The sequence below is a fragment of the Physeter macrocephalus genome, unplaced genomic scaffold, assembly GCF_002837175.3.
Source record: "Physeter macrocephalus isolate SW-GA unplaced genomic scaffold, ASM283717v5 random_136, whole genome shotgun sequence".
NCBI lineage: Eukaryota > Metazoa > Chordata > Mammalia > Artiodactyla > Physeteridae > Physeter > Physeter macrocephalus.
Window position 1 is genome coordinate 81235 of NW_021145422.1, and position 17935 is coordinate 99169.

General features: G+C 49.5%; 2 protein-coding genes across 2 annotated transcripts in view; both read left to right on the forward strand.

Moving 5' to 3' along the window:
- PMEPA1 (prostate transmembrane protein, androgen induced 1) overlaps positions 1-4352 on the forward strand; it is a 57996-nt gene extending 53644 nt beyond the window's left edge. Inside the window, exon 4 of the mRNA XM_024128304.3 lies at positions 150-4352. Coding sequence (XP_023984072.1) covers positions 150-698 — 549 coding nt within the window. The 3' untranslated portion in view covers positions 699-4352. The remainder of the gene's footprint in view (positions 1-149) is intronic.
- A 12627-nt stretch (positions 4353-16979) lies between these two features.
- The window catches only part of ZBP1 (Z-DNA binding protein 1), a gene marked incomplete at its 3' end in the record, with an annotated part of 10052 nt that continues 9096 nt past the window's right edge, over positions 16980-17935 (forward strand). The window contains exon 1 of the mRNA XM_028484157.2: positions 16980-17082. Coding sequence (XP_028339958.1) covers positions 17049-17082 — 34 coding nt within the window. The remainder of the gene's footprint in view (positions 17083-17935) is intronic.

The following is a 17935-nucleotide window of genomic DNA, read 5'->3' on the forward strand; positions in this document are numbered from 1 at the left end:
CACACTCCAGGGCTCGCCAGTCATCGGGGCTGGACCCTGGGCTTGGCTCCTCCCCGCCGCCACTCGGCGGCCCTCTCTCCCTTTCCCCAGAGAGCAGAGGCACAGGGGCCCTGCCGCTGGGGGACCCTCACTCTGACCTTCCCCTCCAGCCGCAGGTCTACGCCCCGCCCCGGCCCACCGACCGCCTGGCCGTGCCCGCCTTCGCCCAGCGGGACCGCTTCCACCGCTTCCAGCCCACCTACCCGTACCTGCAGCACGAGATCGACCTGCCGCCCACCATCTCGCTGTCGGACGGGGAGGAGCCCCCGCCCTACCAGGGCCCCTGCGCGCTCCAGCTGCGGGACCCCGAGCAGCAGCTGGAACTGAACCGGGAGTCGGTGCGCGCGCCCCCAAACAGAACCGTCTTCGACAGCGACCTGATGGGCAGCGCCGTGCTGGGCGGCCCCTGCCCTCCCAGCAGTAACTCGGGCATCAGCGCCACGTGCTACGGGGGCGGCGGGCGCGTGGAGGGGCCGCCCCCCACCTACAGCGAGGTCATCGGCCACTACCCCGGGGCCCCCACCTTCCAGCACCAGCAGAGCAGCGGGCCGGCCTCCTTGCTGGAGGGGAGCCGGCTGCACCCCGCACACATCGCCCCCCTGGAGAGCACAGCGGCCTGGAGCAAAGAGAAGGATAAACAGAAGGGACACCCCCTCTAGGAGTCCCGGGGGGCCAGGGCCGGGGCCGCAGTAGGTCAAACAGCAAAACACTCCGCACTTCTTGAAAGAAAAGAGAGAGGAGGACGGGGCGACACACAGGAAACTGCGACGCATGACCATCCTCTCCCCACCTCTCTGTGTATAAATATTTACGTGTTCTGTCTGGTCTGAATGCACAAGCTAAGAAAGCTTGCAAAAAAAACCATGTTTCTTTGTTGAGCTGTGTCTTGAAGGCAAAAGAGGGAAAAAAAAATTCTACACTAGTCTTTTCTGTTTCTAGTTGAGCCGCGTGCGTGAATGCTTACTTTCTTTTGTTTGTTTATGATGATTTCACTTAACTTTAAAGACATATTTGCACAAAACCTTTGTTTAAAGATCTGCAATATTATATAAATATAAATATATATAAAATAAGAGAAACTGTATGTGCGAGGGCAGGAGTATTTTTGTATTAGAAGAGGCCTATTACAAAAAAAAAAAAGTTGTTTTCTGAACTAGAAGAGAAAAAAAAATGGCCATTTTTGAGTGCCAACTCAGAAAGTGTGTATTACCTTGTAAAGAAAAAAAACTACAAAGCAGGGGTTTAGAGTTATTTATATAAATGTTGAGCTTTTGCACTATTTTTTAATATAAATATGTCAGTGCTTGTTTGATGGAAACTTCTATCAACGTCTGTCGAGACTTTTAAGGGAGAAATGTTGGAATTTCACGGTGGACGTCAGGCAGAGGGTGGGCTCCACCTGAGTCTGGAGAGAGGCTCCCAGAGGGGCTGATTTCCTGCAGAGCGGAAGCTTCTGTCTAGTGATAGGTTATTACCTCGTTATACATTCCCTCCCGAAGGAGACGCATTTTTTCCCCTCTGGGCCAGGACAGCCTTTGGATCGCAAAGAAAATAGGAAAGTTACTCGAGGCCCCGAGTCCCAGGAGGTGGGCTTTGCTCTTCCCCAAATGAAGATAAACTGTTACTGAAGGAATCTTAGTATTTTCTCCTCTTTTCTGAAGCACGAAGGTCCCTGTAGGAAGGGGCTCGCTAAGGTGCTCCCTGCCCCCTGCCTGCCTTGCCAGGGCCACGCCAGAGGTGGTTATAGGTGGCTCGTGCGTGCAGGATGCTTTGGCGATTCAGCTGGCTCCACACTCTGCCGGCTGAGGTGGGTGCAGCCCGCTGGCGTGTAGGAAAGGCCCAAAGGACTAGCGATGTGACCTCATCCCTGTCTTTATGTATTGATTCTCACGTACCAGGCCCATAACCAGAAGACCACAGATGAAAAAGTGACAGGCCCAGGTTTCTCCCAGGAACTGCAAAAGGGTTAAAACGAGAAAGACAGTCAAACCAACGCGAACTCGAGCTTTAGGATGTAGAAGCAGAATTCTTTCCCTTCTCCTCTCTTTCGCATTTCATTCCCTTCCCCGTGGAAGCCGTCGTTTTTGATGCGTTTGTGTATCTGTGTTTTCATAAGCGTCTTCCTCAGACACGACTCTTGTTTACCAGGGTTTTACTGAGTAGATGTTGGCGGGACCCCTTGCTGGTGGCGTGCGCGTGTGCAAGTAGAGAAGGCGGGGAGACAGTGGAGTCGGGGTCCTCCCTTCCACCAAGGGTGGGCTAATATTCCATGGGGTGACGCCCTTAACAGGAGAGCGGGCCACCCTGCCCCCTGCATCTCACGGAGGTGGCTTTTCATCTTCGGCAGAATGCCAACTAGCCGGTTAACGTAAGAGAAAGGTATAAGAGGCAATAAGTATTGATTTTAAACAACTTTTTTATTACTGAAAAACAAAAACTCGAGAACAGTTTTGAAGTTCTGACCATTTGAACTCTATTTCTATACGTACCTTTTAAGACCATGGTGACCAATAGATGGCCGAGGTGTCTGAGTGCCCGCTCACCAGCCTGGCAGAAAGTGCTGGTACCTTGACCATAAAACCTGCCTCTCCGTGGGGTCTCCAGCCTAACCTTTGCCTAACCTTTGCTTCTCTCTCAAAGATTCTTTGAAAAGGTCATTCATGCAGAGACCTCCATAGAGTTTGTCCTGAGAGGTACAGGGACACATTTATAGATAAAGTTTTTTTTAAAAAAAAAACAAAACATATCGTTCCTTTATGTGAAGCGTCTCCCTAGTGCCTTACTGAGAAAGCGGTTGACCCCTTTGGTCCCCCGGCAGCGGCGTTCCTGGACAGCGCCCTGCTCACCCGGGCCCGGCCTTCCCGCTCGAGGTGGACAGAGGGCTGCTGCTTCTTAAAAGACACCCCCATCGCCTCGTGCCATGTCCCGCCCACCCGCCCTCCGCCCTGGATGTGCCTCCCTTGGGTCAGGCCCCACCCCTCCTGCCCCTCCAGCCTCTCGTCAGTACTCGTTTATCTCCCACCTGGGTCACAAGCCTAGACGTGGACCTTGTTTGTGTGAGTAGCATAGCAGCAGACGAAAGCCAGGCCGAAGTGTTCCCGAGCTCCTAGATCCAAACCTTGAATCTCATTGCTGGGTGGTGCGGCCTGCCGTGGCCGTATGAGCAGCGAGGTAGAAGAAGGAAGCAGGGGAGGGGGTTACTGACCTCAGCTGGCTTGAGGGCAGAGCACCCTCCCCACGCCCCCATCGCGCCCCAGGATGGCAGTCCAGGCCTCAAGGCCGCCGCACTGTCCCTGGGCTCTGCGCCTAGCGGATGACAGTTGCAGTTCATGGTGGAGCATCTCGTCAAGGCCAGGGCACCTCCCCAGAAAACCATGGGGTGTGTTTCTGCAAAGCTCTTGGTTTCTCTGCTGGACCCAGAGCCCTGAGGGTACACTCCTTCCTCTAGGTGTTGGCTGTCGTGTCCTTACCTTGGAAAAGCCTTTGAGCATCCCTCGGGAGGCCCCCTTTTTTCAGTAGAAAGTTGCAGGGGGGCCGGCCCTTGGCAGTGGCTCGTTGGAGGGGGACCAGGCTGGGCTCAGAGAAGGTGGCAGAGCTTGGCTTTCTCTAAGCCTCTCGTTGTTTCCCTGCTTGTCAATCATCACATTTCCTCCGGAGGAAAACTCTTTCCCCCCCGCCAAGCCCAGGTCTACACAGACGGACTTAGCAAAGTGCCCTGAGAGCCGTCCACGTCCCCGTGTTTTTGCCAGGAGCTGAGAGCGACACCTCCCCACGGCTGGCAAACACCGGGGCAGGGCGAGGACCGAACCATCCCCAGTCCTTGTCTGTCTGCTCTGTGAATTGTACTTTTCAGAGAATTTTCTTTTCTACATGCAACACCAAGCTTCCAGATCCATAAAACATCCTGATGACAAAGGAGAGAAAATGTTTCGTTTTGTTTGGTTTTCCGGAAACTGCGCTTCAAATTCTGCTGTACTATAGAGCTCAGAAGGACCTGCTGCGTTCTCGTTTGCCTGCCTGGTTCCATGGTGGTTGTGCTGATGGTGACGCTTTCACGTTGCTCCCTTGGCGTTGGAACCGCTCTCTTTCGCAGCCCTGTTTCCCGAGTTTTGTTCAAGTTACACGTATGTAAACTCTCCGTGGCACGCTGGGTGCGGCGCCCACGTTGCTGCTGCGTAAGACTCTGTATTTGGATGCCAATCCACAGGCCTGATGAAATCGCTTGTTGTGTATCAATAATCATTAGTGGCAATGATGACATTCTGAAAAGCTGCAATACTTATACAATAAATTTTACAATTCTTTGGAACGAGGCTCTTTTGCTTTCTTGGGCTGCATTGCTTTCCCCCTACCATCCCACCGCCCTCAGCACCAACACTTGAATGCCTTTAATGGGAAGGAAGCAATCCCTCGGAGCTGCTGTGTGGCCTTGAGCAATTCCATCAACCTCTCTGTTTTAATTCAGGCAGCATTCAGGGAGCCCAGTGAAAACACTTGCACAGGCAGGGGGTGAATTGGGTGACATTGGGGTAAAAGAGTTTGCAAAATACTGTGTACTTTTCCCCCTTCTTGGGATATCATCCACCGTGGCATGACGAAAGCTCTGGCAAGGGCTGCAAGAAAGAAATTGTCTTAAATGGGGCTCACTATAGAAATTCTTGTTTATTTCTCTAAATTGAACCATTTTTCATGTCTGGTCAAGGATTTTTTTTTTTTTTTTCAAATCAGCCAAAACAGAGCTGATCCCCCGGGATGAAAACTGTTGGGTCTCATTCCCGGGTCTTGTAAGCTTCTAGGCCACAGAGCCCTGTGATTGGGGCAGAACCCGACACACGTCTGCCTTACCTGTTGCCCTCTCTGGTGAGAAGATTACAGAGAATTGGGGAGACACCAAAAGAGCTCATTGCTCTTGGCTGGTGAGAGCAGGGACCGTGGTGCTCTGCCCGGGCCTGGCTCCAGAACCCGAGTGCCTCTTACTTGCAGTCACTCCCCTTTGCTGACCCTCAGTCACCTGGTCTGTAGAATGGGTTGACAGCAGTGCCTGTGAGGTGGTGTCTGATTCGATAATGCCAAAGGGTGCCTGGCAGACACAAATATTAGCCACTCTCATTAATAAGAGGCTCCCTGGGACAGTTTCCATATACTTGAATGTCCCTCGAAGATTCTGGATGAGTTTGCAGGTCCTGGGCTGAGCACACAGACAACACCACCTCCCCAGGTGGTGGGGTCGGTCGGAACGGAGCTTTTCCCCGCTGGAGAGGGGAGTTGCGGGTTCTAACCAAAAAGATGACACCCCTGCCCCACTTTGAGTTTAGCTCAAGCAGATATCGCCGTATGGGTCCAGAATAACAACTGACATCGCTACAGCTAATACTTATTGAGCATCTACTAAGTTCCAAGCACAATGCTAAATTCTGAGTGAAGATGGCATCTCCTTTCGGGAGGCCTCACTTTGCACTCACTGCCCCCACGTTTTCTGAGCCCTGCTGGGGGATGCTGGTGCATCAGACCCAACCCTGACCTCAAAGAACTCACCTTCTGGTTCTAGAGACAGACTCGCAGCCTGGGACCACAGCCCAGTATGGTGATGGCAAGGAGAGTGTGCTGTCAGGAGCTGGGAGAGGTTTGTGAAGGCTGGATTTGGAGCTCAAGGATGTGAGGAAGGAAGATGAGGACAGCAGAGACCGAACCAGGCGCCTGCGTGAGCAGAGGCCGCGAGGGCACTCGGCAGGGCACCTGCGCAGCCTGGTAAAACCATGCCCTGGAGGGGAGGCTGAGCCCCTGGCTGAGTGGGAGTCGGGGGACGGAGGAGCCCAGCGTGCTTAGGAACACCAGGAAGATAATCACGTGACCAAGAGAAGGGCGTAAGTTTGTTTTAGAGCCGATCTGATGAGCAGGTATTTCACATCCTCTGTACGCCCGTGCCAGGGACACAGGATGACAGGAAAGACTGCGTCCTCCCTCCACAGCCTCCAGGCTGGTGTGTGCTGAAGGTGATGGGAAGAGCCCCTAACTGGCCTCCCGCAGGTCTGACGTTGAGATGGAGTAGCCGGGGGCAGCCTTAGGTAAGCTCTTTGTGAGCCCAGGGCCTCAGCAGTTACCTAAAAATCAACAGGCCAACTGGTCTCCCCCATCACCCACCATCCCCATCACCCAGAGCCAGTGCCTTCTCTACTCTCCTATGACCCATGGACCAAATCCCCAGCTGTCTGGTTTTGTAAATAAAGTTTTATTGGCGCAGAGCCCCACCAGCTTAGTTGCACATCATCTATGGCTGCTTTTGTGCAATAACGATACAGTTGAGCAGTTGCAACAGAGACCAAATGGTCCACAAAGCCTAAAATAGTTACTATTTGGCCCATTACAGAAAAGTTTTCTGATCTCTGCTTTAGAGCCCCACGTGGCTGCAAGATGGCTGCTGCAGCTCCAGGCATCACACTCAAAGATAAAAAAGAATCCCATTCTTCTTTGTATCTTTTTTTAAAAAAAATAAGCTTTATTTTTAGAACACTTTTATGTTTATGGAAAAATTGAGAAAATAGTGGGCTTTCCATACACCCAGTTTCACCCATTATTAACATCTTATACCAGTGTGATATATTTGTTACAATTAATTAATCAATGTTGATAAATTATCATTAACTAAGGTATAAACTTTATTCAGATTTCCTTAGCTTTTCCCTAACATCCTTTTCCTGGTCCAGGACCCCACCCAGGACACCACATGACATTTAGTCATCACAACTCCTGAGGCTTCTCTGGGCTCTGACAGTTCCTCAGACTTTCCTTGTTTTTGATGACCTTGACAGTTGGGAGTCCTGGTCAGGTATTTATTTTGTAGGATGTCCCTGTATTGGAGTTTGTCTGAGGTTTTTCTCATAGTTTAGACTGGGGTGATGGGTTCTGGGGAGGAAGAACCCAGAGGTAAAGTGCCCTTCTCATCACATCATATCAAGGGTCATACATTTCCAAAGATACTTAGGTCAGCACCCTTTTCCCCAACCCCTTTCCCTGAGGCAGTGACACATGTTTGTAAGACAGTTACAGTGTCTTGTCACATTCTGCCTTCCATCCTGGGATCCTCTGACCTCCTAAATGTTTTTTAATTTACAGACACCAAGGTTCATCCTTTGTGTTGTAAAGTTTTGACAAATGCATAGTGTCATGTATCCACCATTACAGTATCATACACAAGAGATTCACTGTCCTGAAAAACTCCCCTGGGCTTCACCTGTTCCACCTCCCCTCCCTTCAAGATCCTGCAAACATGGATAGTTTTACCAACCTGAGTCCTGGTTTCTTCCGGGAAACAGGCCTGGGAGGTGAGTCCTGCCCCATGGTTCTTGCTGAGAGGTCCACTGAGATCAGCAGGTCGCTGTCCCTTATAGTCTGTAACAGGCAAGGATGTGGTTGTTTATTTGTTTTTTTATTGTGTATATTTTACATTCTTATCAAAGTAAAACAGCAGGTCCAAAGCAACAGCCTCCTGCCCCATCTTTTCCAAACCCACGGCCCAGTCCTTGGAGGCAACAACCGTTCTTATACCTCTTCCTTCTGAGAATGACTACTTCATCTCCAAAACAATAATCTTCTACCTCTAGCCTGCGGTTTTCCAAAGTCGAGACGTTACCTACTGACTTCCTGCTTTGACAGACAAGGATTTAGCACATGGACACGCCTCCCTACTTCCCAATAAAGAAATGTTCTTTCTTGGGTTCCTTTTATGATTGTGTTTATGACTTCAAGTACTGTTATCTACACCTCTGTTTTGTGTTCCCTCTATGGGGACAGTGTTTCTGGACTCCCCACCTGGCAAGTTGAGGAGACTGTACCCCTGGCCTGGCTGGTCTTCAGCTCACCCCCTCTTCCCAACCTCCTTTCACTTCCTTTCTACCTGTGTTCTCTCCATTTTTACTTCCAGCTTATCAAGACGAGTGACATTTCTATTCTGCCCGTAGCATAATTCAGTCCTCTGTGCTTTATCTGTGAGTTGATCCTAAAACTGACATTCAGTTAATGCTGTTTACATTGTTGTGACTATGTGGATATTGTTCATCGCATGCAAAATCCCATTCAATATAAAGAACCGAGTTTTGTTATTATTTTTTATTACACTGTGCTATGGACTGAATTGTGTCCCCCAAATTCATATGTTGAATCTCTAACCCCCAATGTGTTGGTATTTGGAGATGGGGCCTTTGAGAGGTAATTAGGTTTAGGTGAGATCATGAGGGTGGGGACCCCATGATGGGATTAGTGCCCTTAGAAGAAGAGATACCAGAGAACTCTCCCAAGCCCCCACCCCATGCTCTCTCTTCCTCTTTCTCTCTCTTTCTCTCTCAACCATCAGAGGACACAGTTGAAAATCAGCCATGTGTAAGTCAAGAAGAGAGTTCCCACCAGAACCCAACCAGGTTGGTGTACTGATCTCAGACTTCCAGTCTCCAGAACTGTGACAAAATTAGTTTCTGTTCTTTAAGCCCCCGGCCCCCCGTCTTCTGTGGTATTTTGTTATGGCAGCCCCAGCGGACAAGATACACAGGTAATCCACATTTATTGTAGAAAATGTAGAAAATTATAGAATACAAATTATACAAATTATATTGAAGAAAATATAGAATACAAATCACCTATGTATTGCTAAGAGATAATCCATACTCTCTCTAGGCAATTTTCTATGTTATAGGTAATCACATATGTTTAAAAATGGAATCATCCTCTAGCTTTATGAACATCTTTCCTTAACATACTATAAACACTTTTCTTTATCCGTAAATACAGTTCTATATGGCATTTTTCTCCTAGCTTCAGAGAATTCTATTGTACAGATTTCCTAATTTACTTAACTCGTCCCCTTTGGTTGGACATCTAGGTTGTTTATAATTCCTTCACCTTTATAAACTATCTTGTGATGAACAGCTCAGGCATACATCTCAGTACACAGGTGATATTATTTCATCAGGATAAAAGAAAGAAACTTCTAATATTAATGTTTTTACAGAACACAGTGGTTCAAACTGAGGGTAAAAAAGCAGAGGCCACATGCCAAGCACATGGCAAAAGGATGCTCTCCCTCTCCATCCTCCCTCAAAAATGCTTTCCATTCCTAGATGTCTACCAAGTAGACTTGAATCAATTCATCCAGTATTTTAGTCTTCTGTCTGATAAAAGTGTATGTTCTTGTTAATTCTTTATATAATAAATGACCCAAACCAACTGAGACTGACTTCAGCAGAAGAGGGAATCATTGACTCTTGTAACTGGTTGGGAGCTGGGCTAGATCACATGCCCTCCAGGTCCAGATGTGCACACCATGATGTTAGGAAGGTGTCTGTCTCCATCAGACTGCTCATCTCTACCGATTTCCCTTTCAAGCAGATCCTCCTCTCCTGCCACCTTTTCTCCAGGTTCATTTCCTGACAGCTCTAAGTCAAGTGGGAAGAAATTAGCTCTCAATCTTCTATCACAAGTCCCAGAATAGAATCCCATTGGCTGGCTCAGGCCCATGTGCCCATCCCTGAGCCAATCACTACAGCCAAAAGAAGAGAGTGCTCTGATTGGCCTGGTTTGAGTCTCATGCCCTGCTCTGGACCTAGAGGTGGGGTCAGCTTCCTCCCATCCATGTGGATTGAGAAGGGGGTGAGGTGGCTCACCAAAGGAAAATTGGAGTGATTGTGTCAGAAGAAGGGGGCTGGGTGCTGGACAGCCAAAACCAGCAGGTGCCTTTACACTGGACAAGTAAAGGCATTAATAATGAAAACAGAAAGCTTTTTATAAACACGGCAACACTTTTGCCATGTGTAGTCTGCGCTGCCTCCTTTGCACCGAGCTGGGGAAGGCCGCGGTGCCTGAACCAGCCCTGCCATTTTGACTACTTCAAGTTGATATTTGTTGAAATTATTTCAGCATGTGTGTCTGGCTTCCTGTCTCAGTCGCGGGCATAGATGGAACGTTCAGAGTGAGGAAGGATGTGTGAGCCAAACGGGGGAGACAGAACACACAGGAAGTCTGTGCCAAATCAGCATTGCATTTTCTTTAACACGTTGTACAGTTGTCTCGAAGTAAAAGAACTGTTTCTAAAAATAAAACAAAATATTTTAAAAGCTTCACAATTGAACGATTTGGAACAAATGATGGGTTTAAATGTGCAAATAAAAGTTTAAAATAAATATCCACCCATGCATGCATGTGTGTGAGTATGTGTGTGTTCATGCCGTGTGCGTGGGCTGGCATGATTTGCCCCTTCCCCTGCCCCACACACCCCCCCACTCTCTCCTTCCCTTTGTGGCCCCTCCTTGCCATGACTGATAACCCTGAAAGCAAAACACTGAAACCATGATGTTCAGCTTATTAAAAGGCTTTTATTGAGCTCAAAATAATTAAATTTGCCTTTAAAAGCATCTAACTTGATTGAGTGAGCAAATGTAAAAATGAATTTTTAAAATTCATGGAGTTAGACTCCTGCCTGCTCTTTCCAGGTGTGGGCAAATGCAGGGGAAGCTGCAATGGATGGACTCAGGGCCCTGCTCTGTGATCATCTGATATGGATTCAAATCCACCCCTTGTCCCTCTCCAGCTAGTTAACCCTTGGGGCCTCAGTCCCAAGAGGAGTTACTTGTGCAGAGAACTGTAGCAAATGCCATCGGTGTCCCCATCATATTTCCTCGGCCTTTTCCACTTCTTTCATGTGGGTCCAGCGGCCCAGCATGCTGCAGGCCAGACAGGCTGGGGGATTGACACGGTTGGGAGCAGAGCCTCCTTCAGTGATGGGAGTGGAGGGTAAGCACCCCAGCTCCCTCAGCCTCGGTGGGGAGCCCTGAGAAGATGTTCCCCATGCTCCCAGCACTCCTAGCGCTCCCTGCGGCACTGAACCCCAGGTGCCCCCAGGGGGCTTGCTTGATGGCGAAGCCCTCAGTTAGCCCATCCTTCCCCTGTCCCTGGTCCCCACTATCCTCCCAGGGTTTCCTAGCATCACCTCCCAAATAACTACTTGCACTCAAGTCTGTGCCTCAGAGTGTGCTTCTGGGGCACCCAGCCTCAGACAACAAACTCTAAAGTGGTGGTGGGTGAAGTGAGAGATCAGAGCAGCTTGGAGAGAAGAGCTCCCTGTGAGTAAGGCACGGAGGGGCTCCTGTGTGTCTGCTCAGGTGTGGACATACAGTCACCAAGTCTTGTTTTTAACCCAATATAGCCAAAATATCATTTCAATCAATCAATACAAAAATTGTTAATGAGAACAAAAAGCTTAAATATTGGACTCTTTTCTACTAACTTAGGTTTCTGTGTCTCAGAGGACTTAGGACAGGGCTCTGCTCATATGGACACTGTTAGGAACTGAATATTTGGGTCCCCCCACCAGCAAATTCAGTGTGGAAACCCTACCCCACAATGAGACGGTGTTAGGAGGTGGGGCCTTTGGGAGGTGTTTAGGATTAAATGAGGTCGTGAGGGTGGAGCCCCCATGATGGGATTAGTGCCCTCATAAGAGTCATGAGAGAGCTCGCTCCCCCTCACCCCCGCCATCTGAGGACACAGAGAGAAGACGAGCATCTAAGAACCAGGAGGTGGATCTCACCAGACACCAAATCTTCCAATGACCTTGGACTTCCAGCCTCCAGAACTGAGAGATACATATTTGTTGTTTAAGCCACTTGGTCTATGGTATATTGTTACAGCAGCTAAGCTGACTAAGACAGGCACACTCAGTCAAAGAGACTTTAGAAAAAAGAATAAAATATTAAGCTTTTTCCTGCTAGATCTGATAAGTCACACCAGGCAGCGCTAAGTTGTCCAGCATAGAAAGCGCTGCTCCTTATCCTGTGGCAGGATGACAACGTACCTGTTCATAACAATAGAAATAATTGCTAAGAGCTTGGCTTCTAGAGCTTGATAGCCTGGGTTTCAACTCCATCAATTTCACCCACCGGCTCCGTGATCTTGCCCAGGTTATTTAGTAATCTTTCTGTACCTCAGTTTTCTTATCAGATTTAATATTAAAATGCAGATTTAATATTACTTGTCGGATTGCTGGAAGAATTGAATAAAATAATGTAAAGCACTGGAAATAGGGTCCATCGTAAGCGCTAAATAAATCAGTTGCTATCCAGTTGATAAGTCTTTTAAGAAACATCTTCGGGTCAAATTTTAGAGTATGTTACCCATTTAAAATTAAAAGAAGTTACGAATTAACTCATAAAAGTATTCTGCTGGTGCCCCATCTTCTACCCCATACTTGACAACACCCTGGCCACAACTCACCTTGAGCCACGATCCCCAAAAGACCAGGAATCCTGACCCTCGCGATCTGTCTCTCTGCCTTTCCCCATTTTATCTTCTAGGTGTAGAAGTCTTAGCACCTCGGGCCTACAGATGCTTCAAGAGCTTTTGAAAACGTTTGAACTCCAAAATATGGGGGAAAAACCTTGCAAAATCAGAATCAATAAATGTTTAATTAAACATCTAGAAGACATAACATTATGTCAAGCTCATTAACTGTTCCATTTAGTCATCAAAAATTTTTCGTTATACTTCATTATATTTGAAACAAATTTATAGGTGATAATCTCTTCATTGTGCAAGAATTCCCAAGAATACTGGACCCTCTGTGGAGGAATTGTGGCCAATTGTAATTAAATGAATTTCTTGTAGGCAAAGAATTTTGGAAGCAGCATTATCAAAAAATCTTTTGATTATAAAAATAAAAGTTAGTTGTGAATTCATTTCAATCTATTTTGGGGGATGTGGGGAAGGACTTCTAAAAAGAGTTAGTGGGGGAAGGAAGGGTGTGAAAGCAGCCTGATGCTGGCCACAGGTCCCTCCCCTGGACTCCACACAGCCTCCTTGTGGCCACAGCCCCTCTCCCCCATCAACCTCCTGCCAACGCTCTCTGGCACCCCTGGTGGCCTCTCCCAATCCCCAACCCACCTTGGGTGAAAATCTTCCAGGAACTCCTCCTTTGCCCCGAGGGAAGATCACAAGATTCAATCACGGCCTTCGATGCCCTGACCCCTGCCCAACTCCCTGACTCATGTGACCCCTGCCCAGCTCCCCTTTACCAGCCAGCAATGCTGGGAGTTGGGGGAGGAGACCCAGGACTTGGCCTGAGTCACCCGTCAATCCCTCTATTGGGTAGTGTGGCCTTTTCTGCAGCCAACATGGGAAGTAGAGCCAGGAACTAGCGGGGGGTCGGGGCTTTCTCCCCGCCGCGCCCTCACCCCACCCCGCCCCCCCACTGGCTCCAGCACTTCGCCTGGGATAAAGGAGGCACAAGGAATGAGTTGGTGCAAGACCAGAAGAGTAAATGGGCCTGCTTGTCACTCCGAGAGGGACAGGTGGGTCATACCATGAAGACACGCTAGCTCCTGTTTATTGAGCACATGCTACGTGCGCGGTGCTCTGCTGGGACCTTCCGGAGCAAGATCTCGGGTTAGCTTTGCCACAAGCCCGGGGTGGAGCTGCTGTGATCCCCTTTTACAAAAGGAGAAATGGACGCTCAGAAAGAGTAGTGACTGGCTCGAGGCGCAGAGGTACGAGATCGGGGCCCGGGGATTAGAACCCCAGGTCTATCCGACGTGATGACCCTAGGAGGCTCACTGAGCTCTGCCTTGAAGGTCAGTGAACGGAGCCCAGGCAGATGCCTTTGGGGGCTGCACTGAGAACCCGCTGTCCCCTGCAGCCCCTGGTTGGGCCTTTGCCCCTCGCCCTCTGCTGGTAGCTCTTGTGATCTTGTGCAGTCCCTGTCTCTGGCCACCTCTGGTTCTCTGCCCTTTGGCCCTGGCCAAAGACACCTTATTGTCCCCATTTGGTGCCTTCAGACCTTTCCACTCCCTCCCCCCGAGGTGAATTCACAGAGGAACTGTGATCATAACATCCAGGCTGCCGGGTAGAAAGGAGACTGGGTTTTGCCAACACAATGTGCAGTAAAAATATCTCTCTTTTAAAAGAGAGAGAGAGAGAGAAATTTAAAGACTAGAGATCAGTAACGTGTAATTATCATCTGGTTTGGGCGGAGAGTTCTAATAGTTTCCAGAAAAACACAAGCCATGAAAAAGGAGTGTGCTTTCCAAGGCAAAAAGGGATCTGGGCCCCAGCAGGCAGTAGCGCCATCTTGGAACTCCTGCGGGCTTTGAGGTCCTTCCCAGGCAGAGTCGGGGGTCACCAGAGTCCCTGTCTCCCTTCCTCTCCCCTTTTGTCTTCCATGCTGGACGGGAGTCTCTGAGAGTGTGGGAACTACCTTTGAACTCAGCCTCGGACCTACTCAAATACATAAGCTCCGGAGAACAGATAGACTTCAAGGCATAGAGGAGGTTTTCTCGTTCCTTTCTTGGGGAGAAAACAGAGCCTTGCAATGGCAGGGACAGCTAAGTATCCTCTGATATCTGTTGTCACCTATTTGGAAGTTAACCGATCCCCTAATTTAAGCTAGGTGCATGGGGGCCCAGAATAAAGATCTTTCCTAGCCTCCCTTGTTGGGCCATGGGACTGATGGATGTCAGGGGAATGTCTGTGCAACTTGGGAGTATTCTTAAAGGAGAGGTACCTACTCTTCTTCCCTTGCCTCCTTCCTGCTGTAAGGAATGCAGTTGTGATGGCTGGAGCTTGAGCAGCCGTCTTAGAACGTACGGCCACAAATGGCAGAGCAACAAGATAGAAGGGGCCTGGGTCTCAACACTGTGGTGTGCCACACCCCACACCTGGACTGCCTACCAGACTGTTTTAGGAGAGAGACACAAGTTTCTGTATCGTTTAAGCCACTGATATTGCAGTTAAAGACAATCCTCATGGTCAAAATTACCTTGAAATTCTCTTAAATTGAGAAGAGGAAATACAATCTAATTAAAACTTTAAAAATGAGAACCCCACTCAGTGTGGTGAGATGCTCACAGCAGGTTCATGGCTTCCATGAATTTCAAATGTGCCACAGAATGCTATGGAAGATGGAGCCCACCCACATTACATTGTTTTTTCTTTCTCTTTCTCTCTTGCTTCCCCCACCCCCCCCGCCCAATGTCTAAAAGTTATATTATGGAGTTATGGAGATCCATCACATCACATTTTCTAAATGATGCAAATTTTGTGAACACCAACTAAAGGTCAGATAAACATGCTTTTTCTTATCTATTATCTTTGTTTTATAATTAAAGAAACCAAGGCTCAGGGAGGTAGTGACACACAGCTAGGGAGGGGGTGATGGGGACACAGGGGCACCGGAAAGGGCCATCCAAACATGTTCAGACAGACACGGGCCAGAAGCAAAGTTGACCCTCAGATCAAGCTTGAGTTCCTCAGCCGGACCTGCAAGCCCACCAGGCACCCAAGTCAAGGCCTAGGTCGGGGTGTCCATACTAAGAGGTCAGCAGCATGCAGGGAAGGAGCCAAGGAGTCTGTGTGGGAGAGGCGTGGGGAATGGGGAGAAGCTGGGGTACAGCCAGATGGAGCTGGGGTTTTTCTAGGGTGGGGGACGGGTGAGCGGCCCCCCTAAATCAGAGGGACCGGACGAGGGAAACCGGGACGCAGGCTGGTGAGCGGGCGCCACCTAGTGGCTGGTCCAGGCACGGAGCCTCCCAGCCTCACGCAGGGGCTCAGCAAGAGCCCGGAGGGCGCCCCACAATCTCCCACAACACCCCCAATTACTTCGCATTTAAAATTAAGACTCAGTTTACATAGAGATACACGTTTCTTTGGTTTTACATTAAAAAAGGAACAAAAGCATCATCATGGCTTCCTGTTTTTATTGAGTTGTCCAACACTCCCCCTTTGGTTGGAATGAAATCACCTGGGACACTCGGCCCTGCCTCCCGAGATTGGGATTTAAGTGGTCTGCGTGTGGACCGGGCATCAGGATCTTTCCTGCTTGCTCTGCAAGGACAGCTTTGAGTCAAGTGTCCGGGGCCCTTTCCATGGCTATACTTGTTCCTGAGCTCTTCCCTTTGCAGAAATGCTAGGGATGGGGTCCCCCTGGGACCCTGGGCCTGGCACCCCCTCCCCAGCTTCTGCAGCTGGGACCCCAGGCCCAGGGGCTTCCAGGGTTGAGTTCTTGACACTCTGGGCTGCCTCACACAAAGCCGTTCACCACTGTAGGCCTCAGTTTCCCGTTCTATTACCTGGACCAGAACAGTGGCTCTGAACTGCTTGGGGCAGGGCGGGTGTCAATGGCCCCTTTGAGAATTTACAAAAGCGATGAATCCTTCTTCCAGAAACAGGTATGTGGGTGTCTAGCTGTGTTCATGACCGTAGAAGGCATGAATTAACCCTTTTAGTCCTCACTACCACCTCCTGAGGTTGCTACTTTTATTAGCCCATTTCATAGATGAGAAAACTGAGGCATAAATAGGTTAACTAACTTGCTCAAGGCACCACAGACAGTAAATGGTGGGGCTGAGTTAGTACCCAAGTATCTCTGTGGCCTTGGACAAGTGGCCTCACTGACCCAAGCTTCAGTTTCCTAAGAAAAGAGGCCAGTACTAGCCCGTACCCTGTAGATGATTCAGGAGCACACAAGATTGGAAAGCACATAGTAAGTCCTCATTAAAGAGGGTTGTTGTTTTGATATGCACAAACGCAGGCACCCACCCATCCCCCCACCCAGGTGTCCTGGCCTGAGTGTGGGGCTCAGGGTGGGCAGCGGTGGAAAGTCCCCTGGCCCCAGAGGAAGCGCTGGTCTTGCCCAGCTCAGGTGCTGCCTACTAACAGCTAGCTGGAGGCCTAACTGTGTCCTGCTCATCATTTCCGTTTTCGATTTTGTTTCCTTCAAAAGCCACACACAGAAGTTTCATTTTCTTTTTCTCCAGAATCTGATCAGCTTGGGCTGACTAGGCATCTGTTTCCGGGGGGTGTGAACAGCTGAGAGCTGGCTGGGTGAAGCTGGACTATCTCCAGAGCTGCCAGAAGCACCGCCAGGACCACAAAAGCACACCCAGCCTCGACCGGGCCCACCTTCTCCAGGCCACGGGGTCGGGGAGCCTGCCGCTGCCCTCAAGTCACCTGGGCTCCCAGCAGCTGCTGCCAGCATGGCTGACGCCCCTGCCAACCCTGGAGACGCAGGTACGTTCTTCCTTCTAAGGAACAGTGGGAGTGCCCAGGTGGGACTTGCACCTTTTTTCTGGTTCCTTTCCTTGGTCCAGATTACAGCCACGAGAGGACAGTATCTGAAAGCACAACAGTAGTAAGAAAGAGGGAGAAGAGGGCATTGCGTCAGGTTCAGAGCCTTGCTCTGTCCAAGCATCTTGCAGCATGCTTCGTGTGCATTTTGCAATAACCCGCAGGGGCGAGCCCGATGAGGTTTCCATCTTACGTGTGAGATCACTGAGGCTTGCAGATGAAATGACTCAGGGGACCACGGCCGAGCCTGGGGCCTTAACACCCGTCTTCACACTCATTTTGAGGAAGAACAGAAGTTGTCTGCTAAGAGGGGCAGGTGCATGTATGTGGTTTTCCTCCTGCTGCACTCGTTCCTCGGAGAGCGCTCTACTCCTGAAAGCACAAGATGCAAGTTACCTGTTATGGAGCAGTGCTCTTTTCTAGGGTCCCCACTGAAAGCACGCGGGCTGTGGGCTGGGACGCTTTTTGTTTGTCTTCGTTTTGTGATTGTTAGCTATTTAATCCTCACCACAATCTCTGAAAGTAGCTGCTATTATCACCATTTCACAGATAGAGAAACTGAGGCCCAGAGAGGTCATGTAGCTAGTAGGTGGCAGAGCTGGGGCTCAAAACCAGGAAAATAGGGTGTGCTGGGGAGGGGTGCCGACGGGGTGTGACCCAGGACCCCAGGCTTGTTCCCAAGCTCCTGTTGTACTTCCCCAACGAGACATGTCAGGGGCACTCGGTAACTGAATTTAACTTGCCCCCTGGCAGATTTTTTTTTTTTTTTTTTTTTTTTTTTTTTTCTGTACGCGGG